Below are 25,181 nucleotides of genomic sequence, written 5' to 3' on the forward strand. Positions count from 1 at the left end.
AAACATGTATAAACCATTTCATCCAACATAGACAACAAGTATTCAGACAGTATACACACATAGCACGTAATTTATATAAAATATTTCATATCTATATGTAAGATGAAAGTAACTATGCACTCACCTGCAAAGGTGGTGACTCGGTACTCGGACAGCACTTCGTTTACTTTAAAACAAATTTCCGTTGACAAAACCTAGTATCATTTCCACTAGAGTTTAGTCTAATGTTCAACGAGTCTAATTAATAGTCTAGCTATTATTACTATTATATAAGCGTTAAACAATACTCTTCATGTACAGACATGGGCCAAACATGAAACACCGGAGGGCAGAATCATTTTGGCATATAGCACTTCTAAAATCCAACAACCCAGACGGCCCTTCAAATCGGATTCTCCGTACCGTGAGTGGTTAAAATGATATTATAACAATACTTATATAACCCATAATAATAGCTCAAATAATTATTATAAGGTCCTAATAACGTTACTATATTTAAATAAAAGCTATATTAAAAATTAGGTAGGCGTATCTTACCTACGAGGGGGTTTGGCTAGAAGTCGGGCTCTGCAGGGGCAGAACTTCCGAGCTGAAAGCTCTTCTTCTCGGAGTCGTCGAGTGCTCCGGGGCTTTCTTCTAGCACTAGGGGAGTTTTTAGGAGGTTTAAAGAGAGTGTAAAGAGAAAAAAGAATGGGAAAGGTGTGAAGAAAATGAGGGTGAGAGAGGTTCTATTTATAGGGTGAAATATGGCTGAACTTGGTGCCACATGTCACCATCTGGTGACAATACTTGGGGAGAAAGCAATGGCCAAGATTGTGCCACATCACCCATTTTCGCACAACACACTTCCGACTTTTAAAATCCGTAACTTTCGCATACGAGCTCCGTTTTTGACGTTCTTTATATAAACGCGTAGGTAAAAGTAAGATCTACAACTTTCCTTTTGACTCTGTCGACTAATTCTCGAGCGATCTTAAATTTAACAGTAGAAGGTGATTACATTGTTAAATGTCTGCGTAAAATTCATAACTTCTACATACGAACTCCATTTTTGTCTATTTTTTTGTCGTTGACTTCCTATTTATGAGATCTTCAATTCTCATTTAGGTCGCGTTGGCCAAAAACCGCTCGATCTAAAATTTGAGTTTCGGGTCATCCATTGCTAGGCCAACTCTTAGAAAAATCATAACTTCCTCATACGAAGTCAGATTTGGGCGTTCTTTTATGCACGCTCTCGGTTTAACGTATACTACAACTTTTGTTTAGATCACTCAGGCCAAAAATCATTTATCGTAAATTCACTATTTACGTCGCGTAGTGTCGTGTCGGTTTTGTCGCGAAACTTCATCGGACCATAACTTCTTCGTTATAACTCGGATTTCGGCATTCTTTATATGCACGGAACCCCTGTGACATATTCTACAACTTGGTTAAGATTACTCCTAAATAATCTTCCATCAAAAAATCATTTTTGATGCTCATTATCTCTAAATTGACTAGCCCAGATCTACGAGCGTTACATGATATGATATGTTGAAAACGTATCTTCCTAATAAAATTTCGTGATTTCATGAAACAAGGTTTATTCTGATAGTTCATGTTTCATGAGTCTCTTGTCATCATGATACACTGATTGCAACGTAAGAAACAACTCAGGTTTGTGATTTTTTTTTGTTTTACGTGATTTTTTCTTGTAAATTAAATCGACTTGATTTTTTCTTTAATTTTGTTCTAGGTCGTCAATTTAATTGACTTCGAGAATTGTATCTGATTACAAATGTTATTGTTGAATCTCATTGAATTGGCTTTGGTTCCAGATCGACATCTAATCAAAGTAATCCTTAGTATTGATTTTCATCTAATTGTGACTCTAGTTTGTTGTTTCTTCTCACTCTTACCTTTGGAACTGCTTAATTTCTCCTAATTCCTTTGATGATCTCACTTTCCATGACTACAAAATTGCTCTATTACACGACCTTTCTGTCTATGGTACTTCCAGTGATATGATTAGATTTGTGGTATGTGTTTTTGTAATAATTATTCAAAATATTTTAATCTTTTGCCATTTAGTGTCAGATTCTATTGCTGGGAATATTCAATACATCTCCGCTAGTGAAATGCCTATGATTCCAGTTGTATGTTAATCTTTGTTTCGGTTTTTATACCTAGAGGATGAGGTTCTTTGGTGATGATTTGATATAACAATTTTCATTTTAGTGACCAAATATGACCAACAACCAAAATATGTTACCCTCTCAAGCCATTATCCATTTTCTAAATAAAACCATTATGTAACATCCCAAAATTCAAGGCAAAATTTTCATTTTTAAATAAGTTATTACATAAAACCATCAGTATAAAAACATTCATAGTAATATCTCGTGTCAAACCAAAGTGTTAGTAATCAAAACATATTATCATAAAACCATATCAGAGTGTAATCCCCAAAGATCTCATGTGAGGAAAACATAGTGTGATGCGCTGCGATCAAGCCGACTCCTTTCCTTTGAAACAAAGCACCTGAAACCAAAACTGTAAACCGTAAGCACGAAGCTTAGTGAGTTCCCCCATCATACCACATACCATGCAATCACATAGCATACATACTGTACAATCATATAACATACCATACTTGTCAGGCATTTCTGGGGTGCCCGACCTACCTGGTACGACCATTCTGGGGTGCCGTCCTACCCGTGTGGCCATTCTGGGGTGCCGACCACCCTTCGGTCCTAACAACTAAACCTCGGGGACTGTTTCACCCCTACCACTACTATTATCACATATCATAACATAACATACTATCAGACATATCTAGGGTGTCTGACTACCCTTCGGTCCTAACAACCGAACTCGGGGACTGTTCCCCTCCTACTACCCCTAACACATATCTCAGATCATGCTAGCATATAATCATGACATCACATACTTTCAGACGTATCTGGGGTGTCTGACTACCCTTCGGTCCTAACAACTAAACTTTACTACTATAACACATCAAGCTAGCATATAACATATCAGGTAGTAGCAAAACTAGATGATATCACAAAGATAATCATCTAACACACAACTCCTACCGGTGGGCCGCCATTATGGCCGTAGACCCACCGCTACACTGCTGAAGTCCCGTAGACTCAACCCCATACTACTGAAATCCTGTTGACTCAACCACAGCTGCTGGATGACAGATTCACGATCTGTCAATATCAAAACATAACCCAATTAATAATTGGGTCCCACTACATAACCATAAACACTTACTTTGGATAATTACTACATTACCCCAAGCTTGGCTTATTCAAGCCCAATGCCCAATCCGTAGGCCCAAAGTCAACTAGGAATCAACACCCCACATATGGCCCAATTTTCCAAATTGGGCCCAAGCCTATATACGGTCTTCTTCTAAGGCCCAACATTATATAATCATTAAGGCCCAAACTATGGCCCAATTTTCCAAATTGGCCCCAAACCCCTTACATGGGCCATACCCCAGGCCCATTAAATTATTCTAGTTCAATTGCTTGTTCTTGGATGGTCCATTGTTATCTCAATCATTTAGGCCCAATAGAAAGGCCCAATAATAAACCCAAATGAAATTAGGGTTTCACATAAAATGACGATTAGGGTTAAGTTTCCTACTTAACCCATTAAGGACTTAATCCTCTAAGGACTTAATCAATTAAGTCAAATATTGCTTGGATTAATTATTTTTTTGCCAATGATTATTATTTAATATCTCAAGTTATTAAATAATTCCCCGCGTGTCCCGATTACTTCCCAAATTAGGGTTTTGATGGAATTAGGATTTTCAAAACCCTAATTAGGGTTTCCAACCCAAATACTAGCCCATTTAATAATTTATTGGGCTTGTAGGTCAATTAGGGCTTTATTGGGCCTATTAAGCCTACTAGAATACCATTAAGCCCATTAGGGTATTATTAGGGTCCATTAGAGTCCATTAAGCTTCATTGGGTCCATTTGAGCTTCTTTGGGCCCATTAGGGTTTCAAGCATCCCCAATCGAGTCAGCTCACAAGACAAGCACACCGCCACCCGACACGGCGGTCGGTGGCGGCAACCACCAACCTAAGGTGGTGGTTTTCAATTCCTTTTATTATTCAAATTTCAGATTACATTTTACAAGGCTAATAATCGAAATAAACACACAAAATCACTATGACACATGGTGTTTCAAGGCGGCAGCCACCACCTCACGGTGGTGGCGGTGGTTGTTCTTAATATTCCGGCCAAACAAGCCACTCACGACGCACACACATAGAAAACACACACACACACATTTTGAAGAGTGGTTCACACACCAGCCACCCACCTGGTGGCTCCTGGCAACGACAACAACAATTCTGAGATGGCAGCCACGACCGTGAGGTGGCGGTGGCGGCGATTTCCGTTGGTTCCAACGCAAGCAGCAACAAAGGCGGCAGGCGGTAGTTACAGCAAAGAAGTGAAGACAAAGAGATGGCGACAGTGGCTCCTCTATAGCCCGCTTTTCAGGCAAGAGAGGTCACAACGTCCGGCGATGGACGCATCTTCGATGACTGGCGGCGTAGGAAAGAAGGTGAGGGAGGAGCACGAATGGCGACCACCACGATGCCACGCCTTTGATCTTCGCTGATGCAGCTGCGCTTTCAACTCAGGAGGTTATCAACAACAATCGATGGTGCTCGGCGGTTGGAAAACGACGGGGTGGAAGTTGGCGGTGGGGAGGTGGCTCTGGTGAGAGTCACAAAGGGGAGGTGACGGCTGAACAATAAGACTAGGGTTAGGGTTTCATAACCCTTATATACCGGCTCCTCACACTAGTTTGCCATAATGATCCAAATGATCCTTCCGGCTCCAATTTAATTCAAAATAGATCCATATTTTACATTTCTAACCCTTCCTTCAGAAAACCCTTACAAATCAAGTCCCGATAATTACTATGTAGCCCTTCCTCTACAAATTCTTTTCAACAGAAATCCACATATTACCATTCAGCCCCTGAGCCTCCAAAATCTCTTCAATTTTAGTCCCAAAAGTTACCATTTAGTCCCTGCCTTCATTAATACTTACAAATTAAGTCCGAATTTTACACTTTTAACCCCCAATCTCTTAAAGTGTGACAATTAGCTCTACGAGACCATCATTTGATATATAATTATTTATTTTAGGGCTACTATTCATTCATTAATTTATTTATTTAACTTAATAAATAAACGGGTGTTACACATTCTTTTTTGATAAATTTAGGACATCTATGTAGGGGAAATGACACAAACCCCCATACGAACTTTCTAGGGTCGGTCAATTTAGTCCCTAAATTATTTTCATAGCTTTATGAGGGAACCACGTCCTTTTTGTCGGGTCGATTAAGTCCTTTTGGCCAAAGTGAAGGAGTAGCCCGGTTACCCATTTGCCACATTGACATTTGTTGACTAATTTCCCCATGTTGACTTTGAATTTTCTAATTTGTTGACCACACTTGCCACATCACCAATTTGCTCTGTTTGATTTCTTTAATTTCGAGAGTTTTCAAGACTATCACGTCGGTGTCAAGATAAACACCACCATATTTGTACAACAAACAAAGTCGAAGGAGATTCGAGATGTTTTGGCCTAATGGGACATCAAGGGAATGAACATGACCTCAGATTAGCTTTGAAAACCAAGATTCTGCCATGGTGCTCTTGAACAAGTGATCCTATTCTAACTTCATAAATCACAGTCAAACTTTTAACAGACATATGCCAAAGGATAATCATAAAATTGAAAGCATTTTTTCTCTAACACAATTTACATAGAGGTAACATTCCAAAAATGAAAACTTTAAAGACCAGCCCGATACTTTGATAAACTATTAAAATACAAGGATCGGAAACCCAAAAAGCTAGTGTTTTAAATAGAAACAGTGATGTTGGTGCTTCTGGCAATAGGCAACAGTGGTGACATGTTATGTCTCCAATGAAAAGGAAACAAAAGGATGATATATGGCACTGTAGGAGTTAACAATTAAAGGAAATTTTTAAAAATCATAACTCAATATCGGCCTAAGGAGGCTTCTTTGATGGTGGTGCTTTTGACTAGCCCTCACTCCATCAAACCTTATTCATCGCAAAATCAAATCCCAAGGGAATTAGTGTTGGATTAGTGTCTAAGTCCATAACTATTTTGGTATGTACTTGACCCGGTGGTTCATGGTCCTTTTAGGTTGCCTTCACCAAAGCAACTTGATAGGATGAATTATGGAGAGAAAGGATTAAATATGATTTATTAATATATTATGGGAATAATATATTAAAAGAGAAATCATATTGTTTAATTAATATTAGTCAAGAATTAATTGGTAATTAGTTTTGTGACTAAAAGATATTAATTAAACTTAAGGGACTGGAATTGTAATTATAAGATAATTGCAATTTGGACTATGGATTGCCTTATATTAAGGAGTGGACGAATTCTATGGGGAAACCCATTAGAAATCGTCCAAGGCCTTTAAGGAAAGGAGTCCGTGGGTTGCTTAGGGCTTAACATCCAAATTAGGGTTTCCTTGTTAGATAATCCTAATAGCCTCACTATATATAGAACCCTTATGCCTTAAAAATGTGGTGAACAAGATCCTTAGGGTTTCCACACGTTTTGGGCAGCCTCCTTCTCTCCTCCTCTTCATCCTCTTGCTCTTGGTGTTTGTGAACCATTAGAGGAGTGACATTTGTGACTCTAAGCTTTCTAAAGTCAATACAAGAAGGATTTGAGATTGTTATTGCTACATAACAATCAAGGTATGATCTAAACCCTAATTATATGTTATATTGATTATCATATGCTAGATCTAGGGATTATAGTCTTGGATGAATTGCATGTACAATAGAGAAACCTAGATCCAAGCATTAGGGTTTGTATGAGCACATAGGATGTTCTTATGACTAAAACCCATCAGTGGTATCAGAGCCTAGATTGGTTTCTATTGTATTGATGCCTTGTATGTTTGTTCAAGTTAAAAAATTCAATTTTTGTGAGCCTGCCTGATGGACTCGGTGAGTCCCATTGTGGACTCGGCGAGTAGGCCCCTACTCGGCGAGTCCATATGGGTACTCGGCGAGTTTGAGCGTCAGAAAGAGGGGATTTCGGGATTTCTTGCTGTTTTTCTCATGGATACTTGCCTTATCTGTTTTAGATCATTAAAATTTGGTTTTAATCATTTTTATGAGTATATCCTTGATTAAACAAAAGATAATTACCAATTGATTAGATAATAACTTCCTTATATGATAAAGATTGGATTATTTGTATTAATTGGGTAACTTATTTTCAAGAAATTGAAATTAGGTCAAATATAGATAATAATGAAATTAATTGTTTAATTTATATTATTTGTTATTTGATCCTTGTGTTATGAAAAGTTTCAATTTTCCCCTTTAGGTTTTATAGTTTAAATTTGAACTCAAAGGTCTAGTTTTGAAATTTAAATAGTTGAAACTCTAATGTTTTGAAAAGGTTTCAAAACTTGCCCTCAATTTTTGGAATTTAAATTTTGATTAAAAGTTTAATTTTGATGTATATTTAAATTCTAAACCCTAATGTTTTGAAATGTTTCAAAACTTGTCCTCAAGTTTTTGAATTTAAAAAGTTGATTAAAGGTTTAATTTAGGAATGTTAAATTCTAAAACCCTAGTATTGTTTTGAAAAGTTTAAATCACACCCTTATGGTTTTATTAATTAATTAAGGTGTATAATTAAAAGAGGTTTAATAAATCCATAAAAGTTTTGGTTTACATTTAATTGAATTAAAAGTATAATCGTTAAATTTGGCCACCTAGTATTTTAAAAGTGTAAAATACACCCTATACTATATATATCATTAAAAGTATAACATTATATATATGTATGAGTAAAAGTCAGTCTTACCGTTAGTATGCCTCATTCACGAAGTTTGTCTATAAGGGGTGTTTAAGGAAATTGCATATAAAATAGCGATTGAATGGGTATCCACTCTTACCCACCGCACTCTTGACTAGTGGATGGTCGTTAGCCGAACGGGTAGGATAGGACAAAACCTTCCATTATAAGTATAATGAAGTACAAAAGTAACTAAATGTTTTACAAATTCCCAATCTTAGTTACTTAGGAAAAAGTGAATTGATGCAATTCCATGAAATTACACTTTGTGCCCTTGCGAAGACGTTAGTGGAGCGTGTGTGGTTTACCGGCACACTAAATGGTTCTAAGCAAAGGTAGCAAAGGGTGACTCAATGTTTGTCATAGTTCGGTGGAGCGTGTGTGGTTTACCGGCACATCGAATAGGTGACTGTAACATGTGAGGGCACCATGTAAGTTTGCATGGTTATTCACACCCGCTTTGTGATCCTCGGCATCCCAGTCACAAACTAGAGGGGCATATCGAGATTTAAACATGCCATTGAAATGTTCAATGAATCTCAAAGGATCTAGGAGTTTTCATAGATTTAAAACTTAAATTTCTTTTTTGTTTTTCATGGTGGAAATTAGTGAATCGTCATTCACTTACCTTCAAATATTCTGTAACTAGATTACGACATCCCTTTTCTAGGTTGTAGCGTATTGTGTTGGGTCCTAGCCTTAGTATCTCATTTGGGTGATTTACTAAGGACTCAATCAATCAACTAACTTGAATTCGTTTCTCCCGTTTTGTAGATGTCAAAGTGCGACAACTATGGTCTTCCCAAATCCCGTGGAACAAGCATTCCGCATGAAGATGATATTCCACGATTCGATCGAGGAACAAGAGATCATGCTTCACTTCCTCCACCTCCTCCAATTATTCTCCTAACCCACAAGTTCTAAGGCTTCAAAAGTTCAAGCTCACTCAATCCCTTTTGGCAAGTAAACATAAAGAAGGAAAGTCGGTGTGTGCACACGTCCTAGGGATGAAGTCACACATTGATAGGTTAAGAATGTTGGGATTCGTTGTCTGTGAGGAGATGGCTGTTGATTGGGTTCTTCAGTCACTTCCTAACTCGTATAGTGAGTTCGTAAGAGAGTACTATATGATGAACTGTGATGTGACCCTTATAGATCTCACATATATGCTTATTGCTGCTGAACCAGCAATGGTTTGGCGCAATAGAAAAGCAAAGTTGATTGGTGAATCTGCCTTCAAGACCTCTATGGATATAGACAATGGCAACGAAAGACATGCTATGATCGAAAAGTTTGATCATAAGAGAAAGGCAATGTCTGAAGTAGTTCCATGTCCTATTCCAAAAGAGTCAATTTGCTTTTATTGCCAAGAAAAGGGGCATTGGAGACGAAGCTGCCCTATTTACCTAAGAGATCTAAGAGATGGGAGAGTCAAAACGTATGGCTTTGCTTTTGGTAAAATCCATTGACTAAATCTTTTAAGCTCGTATTCTAGATTCTTAATACATAATGTGATAAGATTACAATTGATGTTTTGTAGGATCGAAGAAAAAAGAGGAAGCTTAAGGGAAGAAGTGAGCAGAATCTAACCGTGAAGAAATTGATTTCGATCACATTACTTGAAGATTAGATTCTTGAGCTACTACTTAGAGTTAGAATTAGATTGATAAGAAATATGTATTAGCATAGTTTTTTCAATGAATTGCGTTGTAAGGACAGATTTTTCCACAATAAAATAAATTTTTGATTTTATATTATTTATTTATCCTTGCAGTGGCGTATATGAAAAATTGATGTTTGAATGTTTCTAATATTAGCAATAATGGATTTGATTCTTAATTATGGAAATGTCGAGAATTTACCAAATAGGGAGAGTTTCTCATCGCCCAAGTTTTAATTGGACAGAAACTTGGAATCATGCAACTTGGTTGCACGATGAATGAGAAATTTCATACTTGGAAATTAAACTAATTCATTGACAAAGTGTCAAGTGAAGGACTAGGAGACCGAGTACACAAAGTTGCGTGTTGATCAAGTCCACCATAAGAGTAATTCGTCATGATTTACTAAAGGTTTAGTAAATATGATTATACTTATAAGATTAAGTGTAATTCTGAATTGATTGAAAAAGTTTAAATCAATAGCAGAACGAATAAGAAGAATCAAGTAGGCAGAAAGATTAAAGTTTCTCCATTCTAAGAAGAAGGGAGAATACCTTTTATGCTTTATGATAAGTCTTAATGATTAAGAATCATATCTCAATTGATCCTCTAAGTGAGTCTTAGTACAATTGTATGTCTAAGAAGAGGAATCAAGAATTGAAGAAATGGTTAAATCAAGAAGTCAATCATACTTCATTCCAAAACAAGTCTTAGAGTTAAGACTGTGACATTGAGTGAAAAGTATTAAGAAGGTTTATAGCATTCATCAAATGTGGAAAGTTGTGATGTCTTGGATAAGACAAAGACCAACTAGGACCAATTTATGAAGTGTTTTGATAAAAACTACACTAACTCTTGAATATTTGTTTGTCAAGAAATGTTTATTGACAAGAGAATCTTATATGTCAAGGAGTCAGTGGGAGTCTTAATGGTCTTGAAAGGTTTCAAGAACAAATCAAAATAAACCTTATCGATCATCACTAGCACACGAGTTGAGGTTTACAACCTATCGTGTTGACACTGTTTTGTTTCTGTGCCATTCCAGTTGAGTTAATTATGCATGTGAGTTCTATGAGTTCTCATTTGAATGCATAAAAGGCAAGGACCTTGATCAATGGAAAGTACATTGATAGGAAAGGTGAGCTGCTTAACTACTTGGAAGACATGGTGGGCAGCTGTGTTACCATAAGGCAAGAAGTCAAGATTAAGAAAGTTCGGTCCATATGAGTTTGAATTTGTCGTAAACTTTGGTTTTGACAAATTCACATGGATAGGAATACATACACCATTAAAATCTAAGTGTCATAAGATTCCCTCCTTCATGAAAATGACTGTGAGGAAATTGTATTCTCAAATTCAATTATGGTTACAGTATCCCTTTCCATGATTCGAATTGTGAGATTTGGCAATTAGTCTAAATTGTTTAGACACACATATGAGCTATCTAAGGGAAAAATGTATAAGCTTAGATAAATGATTATCAAAGCATTAGGTATTAGAAACATGAACTTAAGAGATTCGATTAGTATTGTTTTTCTGAAAGTTAAGCTGTTTCTGAATACATGTCAAAGCTAGTGGGAGCATAAGCGTTATGTTTTATAATAATAATCATGATAGTGGGAGCATAAATGTTATGATTGTATAATTATTATGGAAAGTATTGAACGCAATATTAATTATAGAAAACAATAGCTATACTTTAAAAGTTGCAAGAGTTGAAAATTTGTTTTGCTATAATTAAGGGAGAGAATATTATGCTTCATTTCAAATCTAAAGGCTTAGGTTGTGGAATGTTAATAATTTAGTCAAGGAAACATAGTGTGTTCTCAAATTTTGATTGTGATTATGGCATTCCTCTTCATAGTTCGAATTTTGAGAACGTAGCACATAAAATATTATGGCAGAAGATTGATAAAGTATCAAATCTTTATGTAAGACATTATGCATCGTGTCCCATATGCTTCGGGTATAGGATCGATTGCAAATGCTATAATATTTGACCATTCTAAATTTTTCCAAATGTCTAGCGCATTTAGAGGGAAAAAGGACAAGAATCGGTTTTGACTAAGATAATTAAACAACTATCAAAGGACAATTCAAAGTTCGCCTAGGATTGGTCGCTTGTGAGTAGTTGGAAGTATAGTATTGGATGGACCATATCGACATTATTATGAATAGATAAGATTCTATTGAGAATGAGTTGTCATATGGTAAGTATGGAAAGTTTTCCATATTGGGAATTGAATATTGAAAATCTATGTCTAGATTAGAAAATTTTATGCAATAGGATGTTCAAAGGAATGTACTTTGAGTGAGAGACATCATATCTAAGGAATTTTCTTGTAACAATCTCCGATAGAGGACTTTGTAATTTCATTGGCAATAGTCATTGTGACTTTAGTGCAGTGATATTACAAAAGGATCATTACATAAAATGTTAGAATCTAGCATATTCCATAAGTAACAAGAATTTGATATTCTTTCACTTGTGAAAAGGATTAGGAGTTGTGAAATGAGTATGATTGGAAATGTGTTCATTTGATCTATTTCACAAAGTAAGAACCATAGGTAAACATTGTGTGCATGCTATGAGCATGGGACAAGTGTAATAATTCAAGTAAAAAGTTGATTACCCGAAACAACAAATAATGAGTAATCGATATGGTGATAAATAAAAGGTGTTTTATTTATGCTCAAAGGTTTGAGGCCATATGGGATTAGTATTATTCTTGTGTTTCACTTTGCATGTTTTGACTTCCTGAATAATTTAATTGGTTTAGAACAGTCAAATTATTCGAACGGGCCACAGTCGTTCGTATGTTGGAAGTAGGTATGAATGAAGACTGTCGTGAATTGGTGTGTGGATTGTCTAAAGAGGTATTAGACATAAGCAATTGTTTGCTGCAACATTCATGAGTGCTTATGAATATGATTTTAGCATTGGATTAAACTCACGCTCACTTGGATCACTCCATGAATTGTATCACGAGTGATTGGTGAGATGATAACATCTTATATTCTTGAAACTGAGATGTGTGAGTTGTATCTTGCAAATCGGTTGCACATTGATAATATGTAAACGCACCAGTAACTTGGTGTCATAAAACATATTGTTGTGTGTGATTCGGTGAGTAAGTATAAGCGAGCATTGAATCAAAGTTTATCCGTTCCTTTTATCCAAAGTAGGATAAAAGCGATATCTTTGGGCCCCTCGATGATTTAGTGATGACAAACGTAAATGATCGGCCGGGCTAGGGCTAATTTGATTTGTTCAATTAGTCAGTCGTCATAAATCGAAAGTCGAGAAATAGTACTGAGAGAATGATTAGAAATCATGTCTCATGCGATATCTAGAATGGAGGAATATATGATCCCTTATCTAAAGGACACGCATATCTGATAGGATCAGAGTTGACAGCGGCTTTGGAAAGCTACGATTGCAGATCAGGATCTGAAGTCATACGCATAATAGTTATTAGACTTATCCAAGTGGGAGACTGTTGGATTAGTGTCTAAGTCCATAACTATTTTAGTATGTACTTGACCCGATGGTGCATGGTCCTTTTGGGTTGCCTTCACCAAAGCAACTTGATAGGATGAATTATGGAGAGAAAGGATTAAATATGATTTATTAATATATTATGGGAATAATATATTAAAGGATAAATCATATTGTTTAATTAATATTAGTCAAGAATTAATTGGTAATTAGTTTTGTGACTAAAAGAGATTAATTAAACTTAAGGGACTGGAATTGTAATTATAAGATAATTGCAATTTGGGCTATGGATTGCCTTATATTAAGGAGTGGACGAATTCTATGGGGAAACCCATTAGAAATCGTCCAAGGCCTTTAAGGAAAGGAGTCCATGGGTTGCTTAGGGCTTAAGCATCCAAATTAGGGTTTCCTTGTTAGATAACCCTAATAGCCTCACTATATATAGAACCCTTATGCCTTAAAAACGTGGTGAACAAGATCCTTAGGGTTTCCACACGTTTTAGGCAGCCTCCTTCTCTCCTCCTCTTCATCCTCTTGCTCTTGGTGTTTGTGAACCATTAGAGGAGTGACATTTGTGACTCTAAGCTTTCTAAAGTCGATACAAGAAGGATTTGAGATTGTTATTGCTACATACCAATCAAGGTATGATCTAAACCCTAATTATATGTTATATTGATTATCATATGCTAGATCTAGGGATTATAGTCTTGGATGAATTGCATATACAATAGAGAAACCTAGATCCAAGCATTAGGGTTTGTATGAGCACATAGGATGTTCTTATAACTAAAACCCATCAATTAGATCATGCTCACTACAGATAGCAAAAACCATAGATCAACCTGTTCATCTATTGTACACAGAAAAAAGAAAGAGAAATTGAATCGCCACTTCCATCCCTCACTTCATCAAACCCTGTTCATCGCTTGCTTGAGCGAGACCAGAAAACACGAAGAAGAAAATGGTGCAGAGTGGTTTGTTGATGTTGCTGAGGATTCACGTAAAGGAAAAGGATAAGGTGATCGATCGAGAGATGTGACATCCCCAAAATCTCGGCCAGAAAAGACCGGTTTCATTTATGCTTTTTAAAATAATTTCAGAGTAAATCCTTTTGATTTAAAAGAGTTGCAAAATTTTTTCCCAAAACAAAATATGATAAAATAATAATTATCAAAGCATTTCATCAAGAGATGCATTTTCATTTATATAATCAAAACTCGGGATGTCATGTTCCGATACAGACCATAAAGCATAAATGATAACATTACAAGTCATTCAACAAATATATACATATACAGACTTGTAAGCAAAACAACTCGATGATTCATCCATCTTATGCCCTTGCGCCACTTCGTGTAATACAATTAAAATTGAGTGGGTCAGGCTTGGGATCCTGGTGAGCATATAGGGTTTTCAACCCACAATAAATAATTATATTTAATTTCACCAACCAACAACAACCCGATTACCCATTCTCGTTATCCTCACTTTACGTCCCTAAAACAACATCTATCTCAGGGGACCTAATCTAGGATTTTCATCGGGACAGACATTACTGCTAAGGGGTTTCCTCAACAATAGATGTCCTAAAGGCAACCATGAGGGGGATAGAGTACACCGGTGAACACATCGTTCACAACACCTACAGGTTATGAACCTGCTAGCGTTCCACTGGACTGTCTAGAAAGAGTCTGTGGTCGTTATCCATACTCCGCTGAATAACTAGATCAACAACAAACAACATCGAGGCCTCTCATCTGTTTATTACACACCAACTATCTACCCATGTTCTAACCAACATATTAGTAGATAAAAATATATATTTTTATACATAGTTTAAAACTTGTATAACATTTTCATTCAATACATATTCCACATAACAGATGAGGCACACCAGAGAACAAATCGGATCTATGAGATAGAAGAAAGTGAATATACATTTACACACATAACACGTATTTCGTATATAAATACTTCATAATTATGTGTTAGAAGAAAGTAACTACACACTCACTTGATCAGAAGATGATCGAGCAGCACTACGACTTGCAGAAGTAGTGTTTCTCCGTAGATCTGGAAGATCTCCACAAAAATCGAACTTCTCGTGGGCAGAGCTTCGGTTCGGGAATAACGCTCTTTGGGATCCTCGGGGCTTCGGATCTTGCTTCGGGGCTCGGGAATATTACCGAGGCTTCGGGGTATAAATGACATGCTAAACGATGCAAAATGGGAGAGAGAAGAGAAAAAGAGCAAAAGAACTCGGAAGCCTCGCATCCTATTTATATGAGGCTGGAGCCTCGCAGTACGCTGGGCGTATAGCAGTACGCGGGGCGTACGCATCCGAATTCGTCATTGCTTACGTATCCGAAGAACTCGAGTGCGAGGGACGTCACGCTTCGCTGTACGTTGGGCGTACAGCAGTACGCTGGGTGTACTTCGAATGAGTCCGATGACTCCTCTTCGGATAATACCAAGATTTGGAATTAAATTTAAATATTAAATATTTAATAAACTTTGAAAATTCGTATCTCCCTCATACGAAATCCTTTTTCGACGTTCTTTATATCCACTCGTATATGAGACTACGCTCTACAACTTTCGTTTAGACTCCGTCGGCTAATTTTGACTTTATTTTTATTATTTATTTTTAGAAGGTCGGGACAGAAAACTTCGTTATAAATTCATAACTTATTCGTTTGACGTCCGTTCTCGCCTAATTTTTCATCGTTTCGCTACTAACAACGAGAACTTCGATTTTCATTTAGATTGTTTCGGCTAAAAACCGCTCGATCTCAAATCGAGTATTCGGGCTGCATACCGCTAAGTCGAAACTTCAGAAAATCGTAACTTCCTCATACAAAGTCAGATTTGGGCGTTCTATATATATTCGGAAACCTCGTTTCAACTACTACAACATTATCCAATGATATCAAGTTTATTTTACACTTAAATTTTGGCGCTCATTTTATTCTTAATTAATCAAATCACATAATTAAGCAATTAAGCACAAAACACATAATACTCAAATAATACACTTCTATTATTTCAAAATGGGTTACAAATGTTAACCTAGACTATTATATCAACATTAATGACAAGCCCAGAAACACAGATGTTACAAGAGAGAATGAGGAGTGAACCTGTGTATTTGAGGAGAAGAGAAAAGAGGCAGACCTGTGACTTTGAGAGAGAGGGGGAGGGAGGGAGAGAGAGAGAGAGAGAGAGAGAGAGCCAAGTTTTGTCTTTGTGTCATTCTTACCGGCTAAAAGCAGTAAAAAGGGTTAAAAAGACAGGTTGCTCACGAGTTGGTTCCCTGACAAAGTCATAAAAATAATTTATGGACTAAATGGACCAACCCTAAAAAATTCATAGGACATTTGTGTCGTTTCCTATTTGTGTTATTATCTAAAAGTTTCCCACTAAAGCGGTGTTTGAGATTACTTTTAAGTGCTTCAAAGTCTTTTTTTTATGTTAACTTTTGAAGGAGCAAAAGACAAAAATTGGTTTTAAAATGTGGTTGCTTTAGTTTTTTAGACTTTTGAATCTAATTTACCTTTTAAATGGCTAAAAATCATAAAATATAGGATTTCCTAACTTTTTAAAATCCACCATTTTGTTTTTGACAAAAAAATAAATTATTTTCGGAATTTTTTATTTGCCAAACATCTTTTTAATTTTTTTTTTTTTTGCCTTAAAAAACCAAAACCCAAAAAATCAATTAAAAAGCCTTCCAAAACGCCCTCTAAAGTTACTTTCCAAAAAGGTAGCCGGCAAATAGTCGAAGCGTACGACATCGTTTGAGTGATAATGTAACCTAATGGGTCATCAAAACAGTTTCAATTTGCAAACATTGGGGAGTACGAAAATCGGAAAACATTATTCTAGGGTTTTCCTTTTGGATAGAACAAAAAATGGCATCGACGACGCCGGCGGCCGATCCCACTGGTTCTGATTCCGACAGAGAAATTGTCGTTGGAACCACTACCGTTACGAGCACTAATTCTGAACCTATCGTGATTTCGGATTCCTTAACGACTACCAGTCAGTCAAGTCCACCTTTAGTTTGCCTTTTCCGGTTTGCCGGAGACTCCGCTGCTGGGGCATTCATGGGTTCAGTCTTCGGTTATGGTAATCTTTCTCAATCCTTGACGCATAAGTGAGATTCTTTTAAGCCGTGTTAATGTTTTGATTGTTGCAAGCATAAACAGGCGCCCACGGCTGTTGCTTGTAAAATTTAACGAGGATTCAGTAATAGTCTGTTTCAAATGGGAACGTTATGCTGTTTCCAAGAAAAAGAAATACATAGAAAATATATTGATGATAGTAATTGTTGTGCGTTGATTAGTTTTCTTATCATACTTTATAGGCTGATTAGAAGCAGCACATGTTCTGTCTTGCATGTTGAACCTTGTTACTTCCCAAATACAACTGCAAATATTTGTGTCACATATTCTCTGTGTAGTTACTTTTTGCTGCTATAAAGTTTTATGAATTCAACAATTTACTTAATGTTTCTGCTAGTGTGAGGTAGATTATTTGGTGGCTAATTAGCCAATCACATCTTGGCTAACCAGCCACTATGTTGTGTGAATGGTCAGTAAGTCCACCTAGATTAATGTGTTAGAAGCCTTTGGTATCCAAGTCTTCTCTTGTTATGCCAAGGCTATTAACCACACATAGCTGTGTAGTTGCTGTTAAATATAGAAAGAATTACTTGCTTTATCTGGTACTGAGTTATGTATTGGGTTATAAAGGTTCAGGACTGATTAAGAAGAAAGGATTTAAAGGATCATTCCCAGAGGCAGTATCATCTGCTAAGGTATTGAATGATATTGGCTTCATAGAAGTTGTTTATGGGAGTTTTCTTTCTTTAATTGACAATCTAGTATAATTGATTCTTTTTCTGTTCTTACCAGACTTTTGCAGTTCTTTCTGGAGTCCACAGTTTGGTTGTATGTTTCTTGAAAAGGCTTCGAGGGAAAGATGATGGTAGGCTATTTTTTGTTCTAACAAAAGATCATTGACACTAATTAACTAATATAACTTTGTTTCTACAGTCATAAATGCAGGTGTAGCTGGATGCTGCACTGGGCTTGCTCTAAGTTTTCCAGGTACTTTCATCTCCTGAAAAAATTTGTAAAGCTTAGAATCATGTGAATTTCTAAATATTTAGTTTTTGTTTTTGTCAGGTGCACCACAGGCTCTTTTGCAGAGTTGCATAACGTTTGGTGCATTTTCATTCATCATTGAAGGGCTTAACAAGCAGCAACCAGCAATGGCACAAGCACTTTCTTCATGGCCCAGAAGAGGTGAAGAGTATGGGAAGCTTCCTCCATTGGCCTTCCCTCTTCCCCATGAACTCAAGGAGTCTTTTTCTTTTTTCTGCAAAAACATTGAACGAAGCAGCAAAGTCAACTTTCGTCGTGGCTCTTCTTCACATTAATATTAATCAAGGCTTTTCCTATATTACCCTCTAGAAATTTTGCCTGCACTGTTGTCCTTTGTATTGTAAATTTACAGTGACATGCTTCAAGTTTTTCTCCTTAGATCCTACTATCGGAGTGTCGTGTAATTGATAATGAGGCTGCTTTTCATCTTCAATGCCATAACAAGCTTCTCTTTGCCTTTGATCATGCTTCTTTAGACCTCTCTTTTTTGCATCTTGGTAGTGTAATCACATACTTGCCTCGTGTGCCAAACCATATAATTTATGCTTTTAAAAGAGGGTAAATGTGTAAAAAGGTATTTAAGGTGTTTTTTTTTAATTACTATTATTATTAGAATTATAGTAATTATAATAATAATTATTAGAGTTTATTATTATTATTTTTATTATAGTAAAATTTAGTCGGATTTATCTAACACTGAAAAATACTTGTTGATTTATGAAGGTTATTAAAACAACAAAAGTAATTAAATTATGTTGGATTTAATTTTACAGTAATAAGATATTGGTTTATTATGTTGAACATGTCCCCAATATTTAATTCTCAATATAATCACAATTTCTAAATTTCGAAAACATCACTAATAAACAGGCCCACAATCTTCTTGGATAACATAATAAATCTTAGCTATCATTGTACTGAAACAAGTGAGAAGATAAATGGACAACAAATTGCGTTGTTTAGTCTTTTTGTATGGTAAAATCATTTCTTTTGAATACTACATCCATAAATTTAGGGGATATAACATTGTTATGCACAATCCGTTGTACTCTATGAAGCTCCATCCCATCCGGAGCGAGGAAACCAAACGTGTCAAATGCAAATGGTATAAATACGTGTTGATTTTTTATGCATGATTTTGCATGTTTGACGACCTTGCATGTAGCGGTTTTTAAAGCAGTCTGTCCCGCCGTGAAACCCCCAACCCTCAAGCCCACGATAGGGGATACCCATGTAAGGTCCAGTTGCGTGTTTCCCTCTAACCCATCCAAAAATCAAAAAGTCAGCCGGTCTAAGGGTTGACATTCCTTCTGTCGGGTCAGTCAAGAAATTCACATGTGTTTCTTTCTTGGAGGAAATTCATGCACGCTTAAATATGTTAAACAAAACATCCCTAACCATATCATGCATGTATTTCAACCCCGTGAGTTCTTTACAATGAACTGCATGCTCTCCAAAAGAGTCCAAACATGTCTTGCGGCACACCAGACATATCTCGTCAGCTGAGAATATTGGGATCATGAGACGATATTTGGGGATAGTATGATACTCCACAATAGACATATGTTGGCCAAACCCATCTATAGGGATAGATAGAAGAAAATCTTGAGCATGTGTTGCACGTAAACACTGGAAAACTGCTTTTCTACCGAGCCGTCATGTTGAAATGCACTTCCATATCATGGACAGATTTACTAAAAAGGGCACTCGCCAGTGTATTTTGGGATTTTTTTTGGAGGGGGGTGTCCTTAGTAGTAAAACTACTAAGGTCAATGTTTAGAAGCTTGTTACGAAGAGAAGCCAAGGCACAAACATAATCAGAATCCATACCATATATGTCGCTATCTCGTAAGATGCAGTCTTGCAATACCCAAGATTAGGCCCTTAAGGCAACATAAACATATGAGGTAGTCTCTACTGCTGAGTATAAACTCAAACCACCAAACCTAATGGGTAGGGAAGCAATTCACCACTGTATGTCGCCAAAGAAAGGGCCACTACAAACCACAATGTCCTGAATCACCCCGCGCAACCCATTGTCAAAGAATAATGTTGCCTCCTCCATGTGAATGGGTTGGCACGTCCTCAACCTAAAGACAAGTTTAGCAATATCCATACAAGATCGAAGCAGAAGGAGATCACTATGGGGGTCAAATAATTGTGGAAGAAGGCACATCAAATCCATAATATTTTCGGCTTTATATTATGGCTAAGCTGCTAATGAAACTAGCATCTCTACTAACCCCCACCGCACCCACCCCATAAGAAGTTTCACCCCCAATGGCGCCCTCCTGATGCCAACCGGGAATAGTCCCTCACGTAGCTTCCTACAATCACATAAGGGCCAAAAGAGCTCGATTTTCTTGATATTCAACTGAAGGCCTAATTTTAGGTCAATCACCTTAATGATGCCCAACACTTTGGTCAACTCCTTTGAATCTCCAATAAGTGTGCCATCATCAAGGTACCATGCATGGATAAGAAGATTGAATTTGTCTATAGTATTATGCAAGAGTGTGTGCAACACAGGGGCAAAGAGAAGTGGTCTCAATGAGTCTCCTAGTTGAACCCCAATAGCGGACCAAATATGCGTGTCTCCTAGATACAACCTTGTTACCTGACTATATAGGAATTCTACCAATAAGGATATAGAACGGCATCTCAATCTGAACTCATGAAGTAATGCATATTTGTCGACAAGGTTAAATGCATTGGAGAAGTCCATAGTAAGCATGGAAATAGACTCGTCATCGTGGTGCTCACTCAACACCCTGTTGGCGCTATGTAATACGACCTCAACGCCACTTGACACCGCAACCCCGAACTGAAAATCATTGAGGTACTTGTTCATTTCTTTACCAAAACCTTTCATATTCAACTTGGAAACCAAACGTCTCCATATAGTGCCTACTACAATAGGTTGAATTCCCTTGTCCGGGTTTAAGAGTGGTGTAAGAGGAGCAGAGACCACAATTCAGCCAAACTCGAAGGGCATTTTCCCCTAACCATAGATTAACCACATATGTAATAACATGTAGGAGGTCTTTGACTATATTTGAACTTTCTCCACAAAGAACATCGAAAATGTGTTAAGCTCTTAACCCATCTCTCCCGCACGAGATTCCTTTAGGGAATGATTTAATGCCCCTAAGGACATTGTCAATATACACTACAAGGGAAGGTTCTGAAAATATGGTACTCAACATGGATGGTGGTAGTTTGTGTGGATGCTTTCCTTAATGCCTTTGTGGTATAATCTTCGTATGGAGCAACCCCCGAGGAACATAATACTTTCACTGTTGTTGTGAAATGCTCATCTACAATCTTACGAACACATTGTCTGACGTTGGTGCTGCCCTGTGTTCTATCCTCATGAATGCACTATTCTTTTTTGCCTTGTTGCTCCAACCTTGCATTGTCAACCAAGTTTTTAACAAGCTTAGATATACCGTATTCTGTACCCCAAGTAGCTAATGTGCTTAGGATATTACGGTGTTGCAAAGACTTTCTGTTCCTAGACCTACTTTCTTGCTTATTATTGGGCCTGAATAGCTGAAGATTACACCTAGGAAGAATTAACAATGCAACCCACGCTTTAACGGACCCGGGATGAGCAGCCACATTGGAAAGGACTACTTCAAAGTCTGAGAGAAAGCCATTCAACAATTGTAAATGATGCTTAATGTAACGTCCCAAAATTCAAGACTAAAAAATTCTTTTAATAAAACATTACTTAAATCAAAATCATCAATCCAAAACATAATCAGAGTATTAATTTCCAAAACACATGTTCGTTATCAGAGTAAAACATTCCCAGGCTGTCTAATCTATGGTGTGTGCCATGCGATCACCCCGAGCTCTTCCCTCCGCTACCGGAAGTACCTGAAACCAAAACTGAAAACCGTAAGCACGAAGCTTAGTGAGTTCCCCAACCTACCACATACCATGCATAACCACATACTGCACATACTGGGCCTCGCCCCCTACCTCGGGCCTCATCGCTACAAAGACCCCGCCGCTCCAGGCCTCGCCTGGCTTCGAGCCCCGCTCGGATACAAATCTGTTTCACTTAGTCCTCGCCTATCATTGGGCCTCACCCGCCAACAAATACTAACACATAAACATATCACAACACATTCACACTAAACATACACTATCGAATCCTGTTCTAAAGGCCTCGCCTATCTTGGGCCTCGGCCATGTCCTGCTACTGATGAGTCATGGAACCCAGTCCACGCTCCTACTGATAGTAAGATACGGGCCCAGCCCACACTCACTCTTTCCCTAACTTGGGCCTCGCCCCTGTTCTGCTGCTAATGAGATGTGGAACACCATCTACACTCTGCTATTGGTGAGATACGGGACCTCTCCCACACTCACCTCCTTACCAGGCACGTACATGTATCACACATACAACAAGTATAAACTACATATAAACCATTCCTCGGGCACCCGCCCGCTATCATTGGACCTCGTCCTGAATATCATACTAGCATACTGTGCTTAGGGCTAACCCTCGGGTCTTCTACTCATAACTACATGGATCGGCATTGTGGCCTTAGACCCATTCACACAAAGGGAAACTCACCTGAATTTGCTGAACTTGCTGATAACCCCTCTAGCTGCTGCCCGGCAACTCTCTGAACTCCTGCTCCACTAGCTCCCCGAGCTACCAATATCAATGCAACACTTAGTCTAACTGTCCCCCGAAAGTCAACTAAGTCAACTCTGGTCAACGTCAAAGTCCTGGTCAAAGTCAACCTTCCAGGTCAACCCTACTCGCCGAGTCTACCTACTGACTCGCCGAGTCTGCCTACTGACTCGCCGAGTTCACCGATTTCCGAGTCCTGTGTGTCCAACTCATCGAGTTCCCACTCAACTCACTGATCCGAGTCTTAACTCAAAGGGTTTGGGGTTTCGCGACTTGACTCGCCGAGTCCAAAGCAATCTTCAACAGACTCGCCGAGTTGTTCTTTCAACTCACTGAGTTCCTGCCCAACTTCAACCAACTCGCCGAGTCCACCCATGTGACTCGCCGAGTCGCTCCAGTTCTTAATCCATACAGTGGCTTTTCGAGCCATGCAGGGGCTCCAAATCATAGATCCATACTTCCAAAGCTCAATCCTCACGTAAAGTTGCAAACTTTACGTATAACTAAAGAGATATAGGCTCAAAACATACTAGGGCTAGGTTTTAGGACAAAAGGGCTTCACCAACTACTCAATATCTGATGCTTTATGACATATTGGACCATCCCAACACTAGATCTGAAGTGGCAACCACATATCTAAGCCCCAAGCTCGAATTGGGTATCAAACAACCATAAAACCCCTAAATCTCATAACAAAAATAGATCTAGATGCAAAGGAGGGAAGATAGCAACTTATTACCTCCAAGATGAACACAAACTGAAGTAGATCTCGAATCTACACCTCCCCTTTGAAGCAACCTTCTTGATCTTCAAGTTCCTTTCCAAAGTTTCCTTCCTCCAAAGCTATTTCTCTCAAATGATGGAAGCTGACACGAAATCTAGGGTTTACAGGTTCTCTAGGATGATATGGAGGCTGAGGGAGGGACATAACACCCTTTATATAGGATACAACTCTTGAGATTAGGGTTTTCCCCATTCAGACCAGACTCGCTGAGTCCCCTTAGCCGAATCGCCGAGTCGGTCACTTACTCCTTAACCCGGATCCCGCTCGGACTTGCCGAGTTCCTCCTTGGACTCGACGAGTCGGCCCTTTAACTTAGGGTTTCCTTTCCTTTCTTGGCCTTCCTGATTTTGGGTATTACAAGCAACTTAAACATACGATCAAGGAGCTGAGCATCCATCACTAACCCCTCATTAAAGTCGGCCTCCAGTTCATTGGGTGGCGGCTTTTGAATACCAACAATATGTCCGCTCATGTCATCAACCCCACCATTAAATTTAACAAGACCATCTTAGTGGCGACACGAGTGGCTCGGGGCATGTAGACTCATACAATCCCCACATATCCATTGACCAAACTCCTTCAATTTTGCTGCCACTGACATGAACAACCCATGGTCTAAAGAAATAGCCTCTCGCCACACAGTTGTACGCTCATCCGTAGAGAGGTACAAGCTATTTGTAACGTCCCAAAAAATTATGAGGTAAAAATTTCATTTTTAATTCAAACAAAACATTAATTATCTTTGAGCCAAACATTCATTATCTTTTTACATATTTAAAAGCACTTTATAGGAAAAATAGTTATCAAAGTACAATCCCAAAATCATCATAATGCGTAAACATGGGTAGATGCGTTGCGATCAAGCCGATCCCTTTCCTTTCAAACTGGAAGTACCTGAAACATAAATTGAAAACTGTAAGCACGAAGTTTAGTGAGTTCCCCAAAATACCACATACTAAACAAACATGTTGCCAAGCATATCTAGGTGTCGACCTACCCCTTCGGTCTATTTCAATCGGATACTGCCAAGCATATCTGGGTGTTGGCCTACCCATTCGGTCTATTCCAACCGGATGCTACGAAGCATATATGGGTGTTGGCCTACCTCTTTGGTCTATTTCAACCAGATATCGGGTCTATTTCACCCCTACTACTACCACATAATATCATAACAAAAATCACAAAGTCATCAAGCAAATACATACATAACTGACAGTTATTACAAAGACAATCATCACACTATAACATAAACTAGTGGCCCGACCTTGGCGCCTTCAACCCACGGCTACTGCGAAGGAAAACTCACCTCAAACCGCTGATAATCAACTAACTATTCGGTTCGTTGAACCGGCGGATAACCTAGCACTAACTAACAATACATACAACCCTAATTAATAATTAACCCGATAACTTAAAATCTGAGGCCCAATCCATAATCCAACTTCATAAAGGGTAAAAGACCATTTTACCATTTTCTTACTGGACCCAAAACCAAGATCCAACCCATTAGTACAAAAAGGTAAAAT

General features: G+C 37.9%; 1 protein-coding gene across 1 annotated transcript; it reads left to right on the forward strand.

Annotated features, from left to right (window-relative positions):
- Positions 1-16,881: 16,881 nt before the first annotated feature.
- Positions 16,882-18,682, forward strand: LOC145051851 (chloroplastic import inner membrane translocase subunit TIM22-2-like). Its single transcript, XM_078999677.1, has 5 exons — positions 16,882-17,180; positions 17,807-17,871; positions 17,969-18,041; positions 18,110-18,163; positions 18,242-18,682. Exons 1-5 carry the CDS (start codon positions 16,964-16,966, stop codon positions 18,493-18,495), a joined length of 663 nt encoding a protein of 220 aa, XP_078855803.1. The 5' UTR covers positions 16,882-16,963; the 3' UTR covers positions 18,496-18,682.
- Positions 18,683-25,181: the final 6,499 nt, after the last annotated feature.

This window comes from Lactuca serriola, chromosome 5 (assembly GCF_051521515.1).
Source record: "Lactuca serriola cultivar US96UC23 chromosome 5, Lser_US96UC23_V15, whole genome shotgun sequence".
In the NCBI taxonomy this organism is placed as follows: Eukaryota; Viridiplantae; Streptophyta; class Magnoliopsida; order Asterales; family Asteraceae; genus Lactuca; species Lactuca serriola.